The sequence below is a fragment of the Polyodon spathula genome, chromosome 11 (assembly GCF_017654505.1).
Source record: "Polyodon spathula isolate WHYD16114869_AA chromosome 11, ASM1765450v1, whole genome shotgun sequence".
NCBI lineage: Eukaryota > Metazoa > Chordata > Actinopteri > Acipenseriformes > Polyodontidae > Polyodon > Polyodon spathula.
In genome coordinates this window covers 28,559,939-28,575,322 of record NC_054544.1, presented here as the reverse complement: position 1 = coordinate 28,575,322, position 15,384 = coordinate 28,559,939, and the positions used below count along the sequence as shown (strand labels likewise).

Below are 15,384 nucleotides of genomic sequence, written 5' to 3'. Positions count from 1 at the left end.
CTCTTCATATTTTTTAATCAATAAAGACAGGGTCCACACTCCCCAGCAATTGTCATTATTATATCTTGCTTGTTTGCCAGTGAAAGGTTATTCAAAGCTTGCTTTTAATTTTTAAATGAAAAGCAAAAAAAAAAAGTCTTTGAATAACCCAAGACTTAAGGCTTGCCTAGTTCTATATGAGTCCAGTGGTCAAGCAATCTGTGCAGGAACAGCCTGCAGAACAGGGATCTGTCCCGTCAGCTTGCATTATTACACTTGCAAACCCAAGACATTATCGTTCCTTAGTGAGCCCTTCCTCGTATCATGCTAGTTATTGTGATGCAGCTGATAGGGTTTCCAGTTGTTCTGTGTCATATTCCATGTGATGACGTTGGTATAATTACATTTTTTTATTTTAGCTGATACTTTTTTTGCCAGAGCCAGAATTCCAAAATATCAAAGGGGGGGGGGGGGGGGGGGGGGGGGGGTTGGTATGTGTTTATGCAAGTGTGGTGATAGACTGGATAACACAGTGCAGTGTGATAAACATATGTACAGCATGCTGATTTAGCTCTAGAAACGGGCATCAGTGGTTGGTCCTCCTAGTGCTAAGCTGGTTACTGTCTAAGCTGAGACACGGCAGCATGGAAAGGGCCAGGATGCATTCTACCACCCGCCTGGAGCTGCAGTGGTTTAGGGGTGATACACAGAGACAAGTCAGTAGATAATTGAAGAAAAAGACAAGACAGTCCATCCATGCAGCTTTGTTTCAGGGACATCCCACCTGTGAAGAGGATAGAGTTAACATTTTAGTACATTGAATTGCATTTTTTTTTTACCCCCCCCCTCCACCCCCATGAGCTCGCTGGTTTGTCGTCTCTGTCTCACTGTACTCACTTCTCAGTGTTAGTCCCTGCCATTGACCATGCGGTTCGTCCCGAGCCGGTCTATCGGCACACCAAAGCGTCTTTTGGGAGGGTCGACTACTTTCCTTGAATAAAAATGATAAAAAAGGAAATCTGAATGGTTTTACTTAACTGATGTTGCATCTAATTGGTTTAAATCATGAAATGTATTTGTTGATTTTAACTTATATTTTTATATGATATATATATATATATATATATATATATATATATATATATATATATATATATATATATATATATATATATATATATATATAGAGACACACACATACACACACACATTTCGGAATTAGTGGATCTGAAGCTGTATAAACTGAGTTGTACAGCTCATTTCCAAGGATGGCAGGCTAAACTCCAAGCAGTCATTTATTCACACACAGTGCCTCCTCACAATAAACATAGAGGAGAATTACATGCACAGCCCCCAATATCTTTAGTGTAAGTGGCAGGACTGCTTGGCCAGACACACTGCAGTACTTTTAGCTGCAAACGGTGATATAGCAATACTCCTGAGCACCGTTACATCATGTCAAAGTGACACCATCTGCTGCTTTTGGCTGAAAATGCAAGGGCAGCATTTTACAAAAATACTTTAAAATGATAGGATATTTATTCTGCTGAGTAATATTTGGCCACAAGCCACTAACAATTTATTTTCAATAATTGTATTATGTAATGAACTTGGTTGTTTCTTAAAAAGGGAACACATCTATCTTTAACCCAAAAATAACAACTGGGTAATTCAGAAATACAGAACTAAACTTAGTTTTCTAATAATAATACACCAAATACATGTCAGACATTGATGTTATCTTGTTTTTCAGTGTTTTATAATACAAGTACTTATTGTTCTATTGCCCCGTGAGTAAGCCTTGATAGTTCTGAGCATCATGCATAACAGCTTAATGCTTGGCATCCTGGTTCCTTGCTTTTATTTCTGTGCATTCTGAGGTCATTTGAAGCACTATTGCATATGTTTGTGCTGGCCTCTTACTGTGAAATGCTATACTGAAAACACAAAAATTCAGTTTCATTTTAAAGCACTGTAAATGCAAATCTAGAGCCACTGGGATGAGTTCCACAGCCCCAATGGGAACCAGCATGGCATACCTGACCAGACTGCAGAATGACTGTACTTGCACACAGTCCTGGTTTTTAGAACAATCCACCTTTTTGAGAAGCGCTACCATGTTTCCACCAGCAGCCCCATACAAAACCCACTCCAGAGAAATCAAGATCTTCTGCTGCATCAGTTAGGCAATCAACTGAAGACCATCAAACTTACTGCAGGCAGGATAACTCCTATAATGACTCTATTCAATTCAATATGTCGTCCCCAGACACTTAATGCCAGCATCATTAATTGAGTGCAAGTTATATACATCAGGATACAGTATTCCAGCAATAGACAAACAATACTAATTGTTAATACTATAGTAGTAATATTATCAAGGTTTCCTATTGGATGAAAAGAGGATTTTTCTAAGGAGAGTTTACATTATTAACAGCCCCCCCTCTGTTTAGAGGTCCATTTTTTTTGTACCTCAGAAGTGGCATTCATTTAAGTCAACTCAACATGACTGGTGGAACAAGGGTTATGCTTTGGGTGGGACAGGGGAATCTCTTTGAAGAGGATCGAGAGGCTGCAGTTGCTCACCTTTGTTTGCCCTTCAGTTCCATGGTGCTGATGGACAGCCTGTCCAGTGGCGTGCTGAAGCCAGGGAAGCTCCTCTTCAGCTTGGCCTCCATGACATCATTCTCCAGGCTCACAAGCTTGTCCAGCAGAAGCAGCTTGGTGGTCAGGTCGCTCGCCGCCTTCTCCTCGCCGGATACAGCGCTGGAGCCCGCGTCCCGGACCATCACGGAATCCAGAAACTGAAAGAGATAACAGGACTGTGAGCATCCCGAACATGGGCTGTACCAAGAAGAGGGGCAGGCAGGGGCTCTTAACCATATAATATATAGCAGGCTAAGGTAATATCAAATATTTGTTACATCATATATAATAATGATAATATATATATATATATATTAATTATTATTATAATTATTATTATATTATAATAATAATAATATATTAATTATTATTATTATTATTTATTATTATTATTATTATTATTATTATTATTCATTTTTTTTACATTTTAAAATTTTACAAAATAAATGTATAAACTGGTCAGCATTGCTTATTTCTGGTTATGTGCAGAAACCTTATTGGGTGCCTTTCCTTTTACCTTTCTGGAAAAAAAAAAAAAGTGCTAGAGAATCTTGCCAGACCTTATAATTTTTTAAGACTTGACCTGCAGCTTTACTCTAGCAGCCAATACAATATCATCCTTAAACTAAAGATTGACACGGCTGCAGAGGATTTCACCAAGATGATTTTCATCAAGGCATGATACCACTTTTGTACTTGTGTTTATCTTTTACTAATTATGCGGTGTTTTTATCCTACAGTCTTGTTACTGGTAATTGCATTATCAAGTGAAGTGTTCCTACCAGTTCAATGGCTGAGAAAACATTGCAAAAAATAACACTGAAAATAAAGACAAAAATCAAAGAGGAGAGATCAGGGCAATTTGGAGCTGGATGTGAGCCAGTCTGACTGGGGAGGTCGTGGTTTGTCACCATCTTCTTTTTAGAAGCTTTGTCCCAGATCTTAAGTAAAGAAAATGTTCTTTTAAGAAGAGCATATTAATGAAGGCTGATTGTTTATTGGCGAGTCTCTTGGCTTGCCTTTAGTAGCATACAAGCTGGAGCAATTCGTAGCATTGGTGTTTAATGTACTTGATGCATTATACAAGCAAGGCTGGAAGAGTTGCAAAAAATATATAAGGATTATTGGATATACTGTAATGCGCCCATGAAATGACCAAGGAGTACTTTGGAGGAGTTTTTATTTATTTATTGTGCTATCATTAAAAAAAAAAAAAAAAAAGAAACATGGGCTTAAGAAGTGCGTACACTCTGTTTGAGACATGTTTAGGTGCATGTGATGGATTTATTTCCCATCTCTTACCTCCGGTGCCCCCTCCGCCATTGGTGACCTGCCTGAGATCCAGTGAAGAAGTGTAGCTGCTAGCAAACAGTGCACAAGGACCCATCTGCAACCCAGCATCTGAAACACAGCATATACTGTCTCCATGTACACAGCACAGCCCACACACAGGGACAGCACAGTGCAGCCGCACACAGGGACAGCACAGTGCATCCACACACAGGGACAGCACAGTGCAGTCACACACAGGGGCAACACAGTGCAGCCACACACAGGGACAGCACAGTGCAGCCACACACAGGGACAGCACAGTGCAGCCACACACAGGGACAGCACAGTGCAGTCACACACAGGGGCAGCGCTGTGCAATCACACAGGGGCAACACAGTGCAGCCACACACAGGGACAGCACAGTGCAGCCACACACAGGGACAGCACAGTGCAGCCACACACAGGGACAGCACAGTGCAGTCACACACAGGGGCAGCACAGTGCAGCCACACACAGGGGCAACACAGTGCAGCCACACACAGGGACAGCACAGTGCAGCCACACACAGGGACAGCACAGTGCAGCCACACACAGGGACAGCACAGTGCAGTCACACACAGGGGCAGCGCTGTGCAATCACACAGGGACAACACAGTGCAGCCACACACAGGGACAGCACAGTGCAGCCACACACAGGGACAGCACAGTGCAGCCACACACAGGGACAGCACAGTGCAGCCACACACAGGGACAGCACAGTGCAGCCACACACAGGGACAGCACAGTGCAGTCACACACAGGGGCAGCACAGTGCAGCCACACACAGGGGCAGCACTGTGCAGTCACACTAGTCTGGTCCCTACAGTCAAAATTCACACCCACACTAAACAACCTTTAGATTACCTTTTAAATATGTCTGAAGCATTTGTAAGTGATCTTGCTACTGCTTGGGAACTGTAAATGTTACTTGATCTATTTCTTGTAATCAAGGATTGGTGCATGTAACTCAGCAGCTGGTGGCAGAGTAACACTGTTCTATCTTTTACAGTATGGTGTGAAAGCCTTCCAGCACCACTACAGACACAAAGCCAGAATATGGTCTTTGCATTGTAGACTCAAAGCCATGTGTCTTTCCTGACATTACCAGTCATGGCATTTTTCAAGTTTCTCTCTTGTCACTGGACAAGTGAAGTTACCATTACAAGTTAATAACCATGTAAAGCAAGCCCAGCAGAATTTTGAAAATACATTAAGTGGGCGATGGAATTTGATGGGAAAAATAAATAAATACATACATACATAAACACGGACATGCAGTTTTTTTTTTTTTTTTTTTTTTTGTTGCTTGTTGTTCTCTAAAATAAATTGATAAACTAACCACTTTATAATGTGAAAACTGATATACCACTGAATTCTGCGATTTTGATTTAGTTTGAATGAAACATGTTCTGCTTCCTCCTCTCCCACCCTTATAAAAATATGATTACCCTCAAATAAAGTAATATTTCAGTGCTATACAGCTGCTGTTCGAGCAGTTAACTGATGACTTATACCTGGCGTACCAAGTACAATAATGTAGGTGTTACTGATGGAAGTTACCACCAGCCAAGCCAAAGAATAAACTTCTCTCAAACTGCATTCCAAAGACAGCAGTATGGCTCTGATAGAGGGAATAGATGAAAGCAGCTTGAGGTGTGACCTCCAACTGAAGAAAGAAGTGGAGGAGAATGATTCTCAGAACATGTGTAGGAAGGAGTACTGTCTGTAAGATTGGTTAGTGAATAGAACTTAGCAAAGGAGGCTGGTTAGCACTAGGGCTTGATTTACTGTTAGGGTTAGAACTACAATAAGTATTTTCTCAAATTGCTTTTCAAACCAGAATTGATTTTCTGGAGCCAGTAATCAACTGTAGAATTGCTCTCAATTAACATTTTGCTTCAGGACTAATCCCCCAGTCAGTTAATGACCCAGTGCAGTGCATATGGTTAACACAATTAGCAATGCAGTCACTAATGCTTTTAAAAATAGATTTGCACTGTCATAGTCAGGAGGCAGCAACAGAACTTAGATGAAGATTAAATAATGTCCCTCTCATCAAGGCAAACATACATCACACCGCACATACTGCCAGCAAAGTGCAATCTTTCACACAATGTACAATTGTCTGGGTTGAATTGCGATTATTCATTTTCAGTTTGGTCCCAATCTTGTATCCCTGTCAGACTTGCAACAGACTAAAAAGCAACACATTTTTCATCATACAAAAAAAAAAACTTCAGTATTACTCTTACTGTATTTATTACACTATGTAACACATTTTTTGTTCCTGGGTAGTAAGTGTTATTTCCTAATTGCTTATGCCTCAAAAGTACAGAAAAATGGCTATTATTCCCCACAAACTTTGCTTTTGTGACCAGGACAGTGATATTTTGAAATATCACTATTTCCAATGGGAAAACGGGCAAATGTGTGTCTTTTCGTTCACATAAAGTCAGAAAAAAACAACATATGAATCCAAATTAACATGTATTTATACTAAAGTAATACAAAAATGACTACAAAAGATTTAGAAGTGAGTAGTTTTTCGAGATTTAAGATTACTATTAGTTGCCATAAAAAATATAAACAATATGACGGGGTCTTTGTACGTAAACAATATTTCAGATGCACACTATCTTCATATTCTCATGACTTTTAACAGTCCAAATAAACAAACAAAAAATAATAACTTTGAATTGTATTTTGAATTCCTCATCTGACTGGCTTTTTAATTGTTTTAGAACAGCATTGTTGCAGATGGACATTTGCAGTTCAGCTGAGAAGCAAACTACATTGTCTAGCGAGACACAATCATTGCAACATGATCAGTACCTACAAATACAGTTAAAAGAGCAACATGCTGTGTATAAATAAACTGGAAGTCTACCAGCCCGGCTTGCTTATTGTTCACTAGGTTTTAAATCTGCGGCAGCTGTGACACTAAGGGTTGTAAAACCGTAATTAAATAACAGCAATTCAGATTTGTATTGTATTATTATTTCAGCTTCATTTTGGAATATACTGCATGTTGACATCTGTAGAAATTATTATTAGATAAAAATAATAATAATAATAATAATAATAATAATAATAATAATAATAATAATAATAATAATAATAATAATAATAATAATGTAATAAGGAAAATAATAACAAATTAAAAAAAACCCAGAAAGAAAAGTAATCTGAGCACATGCCTTTGTAATTCAGACCTACCTTTCTATAGTGGTAGCAGTTGGTGAAGTGCCTGAAATTTGTAAGTTCAAGTTTTCCCTCTCTTTGCTTGTTCCTGGTGTTGGCTTTCAGGTTTTTATATCTTTCCTCGGAGGTCTACAATCCAATCTGTGGTCCTGCTTTCTCTGACATCATTTTCCACTGCTCCTCGCCCTGAACCTCTCTCCTCCAGACATTATAATATTCATTACACTGATCAGGGTTATTAGTTGCAAATTAAGTGTCTGGATTTTAAGGCGCACAGCTGGACTGAGGAGGGGGGATTTTCACCTTTCTGCTCTGGATTTCATTCCTGCTAACAACACCAGCAGAGCAATTTCATGTCCTGGGCAATTTACTAAAGGTCACATCATCATTGATCTGACGGAGCATGTCACTGAGTCATGCATAGCAGTGTTTTAAAGGTGTATTCAGTACCTGCCATTACCTCCAGCAGGTATGGGATGTGCAGTGCATGATGTGTGCTTTTTTAATATCACAGCTAATTACAGAGGAATGAAGAATAGAATATTGGTCACCTAGAGATCACAGTGAAATGACAATCCACAGAGGGGGAACAGCTCTTCTGCATAATGAGCTCCCTTGTCAAATGGGAAGGGGAGGCCTTGGGGGGACAGGCAGGTGACAGGTTATCCTAGGACGTGTTGAGAAACATATATAGGGTCATTCTCCTGAACCCTCAATGTTTGCTGCAGAGAGCTCCTCTATGTTCTTCTCTTCTGCCATGTTTCCCATCAGAAGGTGTTCACAGTGTTGCATTAGCGTTGAAATCCATTAGTGGAGGACAGCCATTTCACAAAACAAATGCTGACAAAAGCCATTCAAACCAACCGTTTGATATTTTTTTGCTAGTGCAGCTGTCAGTCATAAACATGGAATAACTTTTTTCATTTTGTGGCAATACATCTGTAAAAGTGAGCAATATTATTTATTATTATTATTATTATTATTATTATTATTATTATTATTATTATTATTATAGCAGTAGTAGTATCAGTGTTAATATTAGTAGTATTAGCAGTATTAGTAGTCATATCAGTGGAAATAGTTGTAATAATCATTGTCACAGTAGTATTTTATATGAAGACTGTATTAATTATCTTTGGCAGTGTTTTAAACATGGGTTCCCAAGGCACAGGGAATAGCAAAAGGCATGCTTAGGAGGCGAGGGAGCAGTTCAGTTGCCATGAGTTCACCCTATTGGGGATGAGGAGCCAGATCACTATTCATTCCAGTTCCTTCACCGCTCCATCCTGAGGCCCCTGGTGCTGCACTGCATGACTGAATGCCGTCTAATGAAGGCGTGGTTGCAGAGTTCACTCTTCTTCCATGCAGAGCCTCCAGTGGTGAAAGACTTGTTGCTGTACCCACAGTGCCACTGCCTAACCCCTTGTGTCATCGCTGTCATGGCTGGAAATGGGTGATGTAGATCGCTATGCCCCTTGGCAACCCCTCACAGCACAGAAAACGGTTTGCTTACCCGTAGATGTCATGCACAGTAAAAACATGTTACCTAGAATATCAAACAAACTGACCCATGTGTTCCAAGGACGCCTGTTATTAATGTGAGCTTCTACACAGGAACTATAGGCTGCATGCTGCTCAGATATACTGCTAACTTCAAACTGATGCAATATAAATTTGAGCCATGTTTACTTCATAGAAGCCTCAAATTATTATTATTATTATTATTATGATTATTATTATTATTATTATTATAGTATAGTTAGTAGTAGTAGTAGTAGTAGTAGTAGCAGTATTTATTTCTTAGCAGACGCAAAAATCTAATCAAACTAAATGTGGATTTGTATGGGTGAATCAGCCAAGCTGTTTGACTTCCACTCATCTTCTAAAGATTTTCTCTTTTTCATTCTTTGTGTAGGACAAAGAGAAATTAAGCTGATTTAAACAGTAGTGGATCTTAATACTCTAACATTCACAGACCTACTATTTCTCACAGATCTTGTGTATTAGTATTGTACCGTTGCTCATAAATGAGCCCTGAGTGATCCATCAGTGTTTAGATCGGTAGATAGATATATGGAGATATAAAAACGTACTTAAAACATTCTGAACAATTAAAAATGCATGTGCCTATTGGATTGAAATGTCATGTTTGTGTTTCACAAAAACACATTAAACTTCTGAAAGCTATTTCCTCTGTATCGTTACAATTCTGTATCGATTCCAATTGGAATTGACTGGGTATTTTTCCCCCCCTTTGGAAACATCAATATTGATTTTGTAGATTTTGGAGATTTGAGAATCTGATCCAATACATGATAAACTGATCTTAACAACACACAGAGCATGTGTTCAATGTTTGTTTACAGTGCACCCATGCATCTAGCCTAGCTAGGTTCATACTAACTTTTCCTTCAAGGAAAAGAAAAGCAAAAAGCACATTTTGCACTGAAGCAAATTCTATAAATATTGGGCCTTGACGTCATCTTTCTTTTCCTAGAGACCCTGCAGCTTTTAATAGACTTGGTAATGGGGAACAGTTGATCCAAAAATCTGAACGGAATGCAGTGGTGGAGTGCTAATTAAATAACATGAGAAGCAGGACTAGAGAAAAAAAAAAAGAATTAGCTGGGTGTCCAATCATCAAGAAATACATGTGACAGTGTCCATTAATAAAGAAAATAATTTAGTCATTGGAAAAACACACCTGTGTTAATAATGACACGTCTGATTCCTTAATAATATCGGAAAATATCTCCTAGTGTCGGAATTTAAAGCATTTTATTTAACTTATGAAGACATTTTATGCTGATGATATCATGTTTCACTCTTCTTGTTGCTAGGACGAATGGCAAAAGAACAATAAATGAACGTTTAGTTATCAGGAACTGTCCGTGCATACCATAGACACAAGCACATCCTGACAACAGGTCTCTGAGAGATTAACAGATGCGCTTCCATCAGTCAACCAGCAGGCCGTCTGGGAAAGTATGAAAGTTGCCAGCTTGTTTTTTGGAGGTCTCTCTGCAACAGTTATGTCTCCCAGAATCAAATGACACTTTTAGCTGCTCTGCAGGGAAACATTTTGGAAAGTTGACTTTAGAGATGGAACGGATATGAACAATTTTGATTTAGCATCGACCAGAATGTGTTCTTTCAGCCAAACCAAATTCTGTTCTACCTTCACAATGATTTTTAACAGGATGTTTCTCCAAACGCCCCCCCTGCAGCTAAAAATAAAGAAATCAATAAATGCATTGCGACGGTTTACTTGTACAGATAAGGACATAGTTTGGAACATGAGTGTAATACTTAAGACTGAGTCATTCATTATTTTTAATTATACTGGAGAGGAAGCTGCTGTGGGATATTTCGTCAAAGATTTTACAAACAACTTGTTGTCTAAACTTACATGCTATTTTCATTGTACCAGTGGTAGACTTAGCAGAAAAGCAATGACAGATTTCCGCTAAAAGTTAAGATAAAACAATTGCAACCTATCTAGAAATATACATTATATATAGACTTTAATATTTAGAATTGTTTCAATGACAAGCAAACCCCTTCTGGACATGTATTTGTTCAGTGCATTACAGAACAGTATCAGTACAGAAAACGAGTGTGGGTGTGGCCGAACCCGAAGCACTGCAATATGAAAACATGCCTGCAATTGTAATACAGCACCAAACAGGCAGCTGCAGGAGGGGGCCGTTTATACTGTCAGCTTTTCAGTTTGCCTAAATGTCCCAGCTGTCCACATTTTACAGTGGAGTTGCCGTACTCGACAGACTGACAACTTTTCAGAAACGGCCTCATTCATTCATTCATCTACCAAATAACAATTTCAGTATAATGTTAATTGTCAATAAAGCAAATTTATCTGCACAGTTCATGATTACTTGCAGTGAGTGCATTATTTATATGATCTGTTTAGTATTCAATAGGAAAGTGTTACCAACTGATCTAATTGAACTGGATTGACAGTATAGTCGATGAAGCAGAATGAAAATTGTAAATTGCTATGGTTTGTTTGGTTCAGAGTCTTTTCTAAAGGGCTCAGATCTCACAGCAGCCTCAAACACTCAGTAAAGCTTACTTTACAATGTAAGTTTTCCCTTATGTTCAGGCTGGCTGCCCTTTACAAATAAGCTTGAGATTTGAGGAGGTCTGGTTTGTGTTACACGTGGAGCAGGGCTCTGGATGGGCTCAAATGTCAAATCGCCGAAGAACTCCAGTGATCATCTACAGCACAGAGTTTGCTTTCAGCTTGTAAAACCTGTATTAGCTGCCTAAAGCATTCAAATACAACATGCATAAACACATGCATCTGCATATAATACACAGATGGGTTTGCTCTTCGTTGTGTTTCCGTTTATAATTTTCACTACCTGTGAAATGTTGATTCTCACACAACCAAAACACTAGCTGTGTATTTTGCATTTCCTGGTAGCAGGCAATTATATTTTATTAGCTCTACTCATTTTCACAGCCTTGGCCATCATTGTTAGAATAAAAGAAGGCACGCACCACATTGTGTAACAGCTGTATCGCGTGAAACTCCAGCCAGCAAAAACATCACTAATAAAACTCTGCGGGTTGAGTTTTTAAAAAACATTGCTTGAGCACATGTATTTATTTATTATTGAGCAGTTTTGTTGCATATTGGCTGTGAACATCACACACAAACTCAACCCTTCTCCACTCAAGCCCCACTGCCTTGGCAAAGCAGAAGCTCTTTAAATTAACAGTTGCCCACTCAGACCACAATGTCCCAACTGACTAGCCCACAAACTAGCGTTATGATTGCTCTCTCTGTCTGTTAATAACTAAGTTATTTTTACAGGAGGCAATTAAGAAGGTGGGGGGGTGTACGGCTGTTCCTGAATTTGATTTAAGATATCATTAACAATAACTACAAACAGGGAGGACAGAGACATTTGAATTTTCCAAATATAAAAATAACAGTATGTGATGTCAGTCGAAGGATTGACTAGTGATGTCTGTTTGACAAGGATTGATTGACATGTCTTATCTTCCAAATGGCACAGAGTTGGGGTTTGAAGAACCATGCTTTTTATTCTGCTCCCAGCTTGTTACCTTAACTATAAAATACCTAGGCTTACTTGTTCTTCAAGATACCTGGAATTGGTTTGCTCAGTGTTGTGTGGAACACTCTATAAAAAGAAAACCACAAATAAAAATATCACAGTCACCAGGGCCTAAGGAAAGCATTCCCAATAAAGAAGGCAAGGTGTTTGAGGTGCTAATCAGTGACAAACTGCTGTGGTTCCAATTTTAATTCTGTGCAGCTTCTATAACAGGAAACCTGACGAAAACCAAATGTCAAGCATGTGATTTATTTATTTATTTATTTATTGACATCCAATGAGGGTAAACACAGAGGAATACAAAGCCTTTTCATTAAATGTCTGTAATTACTGTGTAGTTACACAGTAGTTACTTAGTAAACACATGTGTACTTATACATGATTACATTGTTATTAAGCATAGAAACAATGTATTTAATGTGTAATTTCTTTTTGCATTGTATAACCCTAACCCTAACCCCATCCCCAACCCAACCCTCAACCCCAACCCTAGTACCATGCAAACCTGGCCGATCTTAAAACTCATGCTCTATTGTGGTCATCTTTCTATTCAGTATTCGACTTCATTGCATTTAATGTTAACAGCAGTGTCAGTAAATTACCAAAGAGAAAAAAAATCAAATGTGTTTAATAAAGAGGGAAATGTCATCAGCATTTAAATCTATCGCTGATTAAGTCATTAAAACAGTCCACACAAAACCCATGTTGGCAGAATGTCCTTTGATATCTAACATGCTGGTGTTTACACGTCTACAACTTTTAAACAAACCTCACATATTAAAGCGTAACCTGTTTAGGAATATTAGCGATTTTGGAATAGTTTGAAAGAAAAGTCCTCCAGAACACATGCTTGCTCATTACATTGTAATTAGTACTGCAGGATTTCAGGAGATTACTGAGTGCTTTAACTGACCGACTCTGAAGCAGTCAGTCTGTTTGCCCCAATGCCTCTTGTATTAGATTCATTGAAGGAGGCACTTTCTTGTCACAATGCTTCTCGTATGTGATGGAGCTAGCTGGGTAGGTACCCCAGAGCACCCCGCAGTACAGGGGAAGCTCTAGTGTATCGACTCAGAGAAGTCCCTGGTTAGTGGGGTCAGTGTGGGTGCTGTTCTGTTCGTTTGGATTCTCAGCCCCTGCTCACTCTGGCCTTTTCTACAGTCTGGGAGGTGCATTATCTGAGCATGGTACAAAAGGTCAGTGACAATCTGCCGGTCCTCACACTGAGGTCAGCCGTGACGTCACTCTCTTCACACTACATTGATTTTATTGTGGCTTTGTTCTGGTAGTTAATATTAAAAATGAAAAAAAAAAAAAATTGATGGTTATTATAAAGGAATTACCTTCCATTTCAATAATAATTATATCCCTTTAACATATCATTTTTTTATAGTCCATTATATTGCACGCTTTACCTTCATTGCATTTTATGTTTATAAAAACACATTTTGTGTGATACTTTGTGTGGACGTTCAGTGTAAAAAAAGTGATTCCTAATACATTGCAAAACAAGATCTATCTATCAGGCTATTTTTCTGTCTAATTTCACATTCACTGTGTAAGCGTTACTCAAAGAAAAATAACAAAATGTGAAAATAAAACAAGGCAGAATAACAAAGTCTGACATTTCATTGGAAAAGTTGGGGCAGGATAAAAAGTTTGGGTGGTAATCCAAAAAATTGTTCTAACTTTTAGCAATAAATTGAGATATTTAATTTCACCCAAGTAACACATCCTTAATGAGGAGTCATAATAAAATTTGCTCTGAATTCTCTTGCATGCTTACTTTAGCTCCACAAGCTTACTTTAGCTCGGAATCTTACTCTTTTATACATATTCAGCTGAGGATTGATAATTGCCTTCACCTGGCTGTCTCCGTGGAAACCAGTTTGGAAAGCTGTTTGACCAACCTTGCAGGGTATTAACCCTATAGTTTCCAAATCAAGACAAAAAAAATGTAACAAAATTAAAGGGAATATATTATACTGCGGGAGACCCTTTTCTGTGTGCAGGATACCTCCTCCCTGCCACAGCTTTTTAGAAAGCAACCTGAACATATCCAAACAGCTGACAACTGGGAAGTTTCTCATTCTCTTTAATTTATGGTTGCATTTAAAAAGTGGAAACATGTATCTAATTCATTAAGCCTTGGATCATTTTCTTCTACGCAGCTGTTGACAGAAACCCCACTCTAAGCGCAATTTGTTTTGCACATTTTCTTGAAGGTAAGTGTTAGCAGAAACGCTAGTCTAACCTTATAAAACAGGTTTCTGTTTCACACACACAGACAAAGCAACACTGATAAAGGTATTTTACAAAAAGTTTGTCTGGAGAATTAAATTATTGGTGCCAAGATACTGATATGTGTTGGTGCTATCTTTTTAATTCAGTGTGTATTTTAAATAATAATAAATCTTTACATAGCATACCATCATCACAAAGTGCTTTACAAGCTATGACACTAGGGTGTGTGAATTATGCATCAGCTACACTTGCAACCACATCTCATCCCAAAGACAGAGTACAAAGAGGTTAAGTGACTTGTTCAGAGTGGCTGAGCTAGGATTTGAACCAGGGACCTGGTGGTTACAAGGCTGTTTATTTAACTACTGGACCACACAGTCTCCTGAGTGATATAATCATATACTGAAGGAAGGCTATGGTTATATTACATTACGTTAAATACATGTCGCTAGTTATACATTGCAAAGATTTATGCAGCACTAAAAAAAAAAAAAAACCTTTGGGATTGTCGAGTAATGAGAATCTGAACAGCAAGAAAAAAGGACTGTTCAAGACTAAATCCATGTGACAAGGCGTATAATGTAAACCAATTACGAGACAAAACACATCATAAGCGATGAATTAAGTTTATTCAGTACATATGCTTTTGAAATATATCAAATATCACATAAACCTTGGTTATTAATGGGATTATTTCCTCCTTAGCAATGAAGGGGGCTTCTGACTGGTTTTGTTTATTAACTTTATAAACTTATTTTAGGTTGGTAAATGTGGGAAAAGTACAAACGAGCAGCTATGTTTTTATATCATGGCCAGTGCCGGTGCTCCAGATAAGGGTTTGGGTAATTTGGTTGACAAAAAGATTTACTCATTAAGTACATTGTAATTATGCATAATA

At 38.4% G+C, this 15,384-nt stretch overlaps 1 protein-coding gene across 1 annotated transcript; it reads right to left on the bottom strand.

Annotated features, from left to right (window-relative positions):
- Window positions 1–448: 448 nt before the first annotated feature.
- On the bottom strand, window positions 449–7,295 carry LOC121323521 (osteocrin-like). Its single transcript, XM_041264624.1, has 5 exons — window positions 7,153–7,295; window positions 3,928–4,026; window positions 2,566–2,783; window positions 877–970; window positions 449–763 (listed from the first exon to the last, which is right to left on the bottom strand). The coding sequence occupies exons 2-4, from the start codon at window positions 4,024–4,026 to the stop codon at window positions 886–888; spliced, it is 402 nt and encodes a 133-aa protein (XP_041120558.1). The 5' UTR covers window positions 7,153–7,295; the 3' UTR covers window positions 449–763; window positions 877–885.
- Between the last annotated feature and the right edge of the window lie 8,089 nt (window positions 7,296–15,384).

Coding starts and splice junctions, on each gene's coding strand:
- LOC121323521 (XM_041264624.1), bottom strand. CDS start 4,026: ATGCTGGGTTGCAGATGGGTCCTTGTGCACTGTTTGCTAGCAGCTACA. Junction 2,784..3,927: donor TGGCGGAGGGGGCACCGGAG/GTAAGAGATGGG, acceptor TATCTCTTTCAG/TTTCTGGATTCCGTGATGGT. Junction 971..2,565: donor GAACTGAAGGGCAAACAAAG/GTGAGCAACTGC, acceptor TTTTTATTCAAG/GAAAGTAGTCGACCCTCCCA.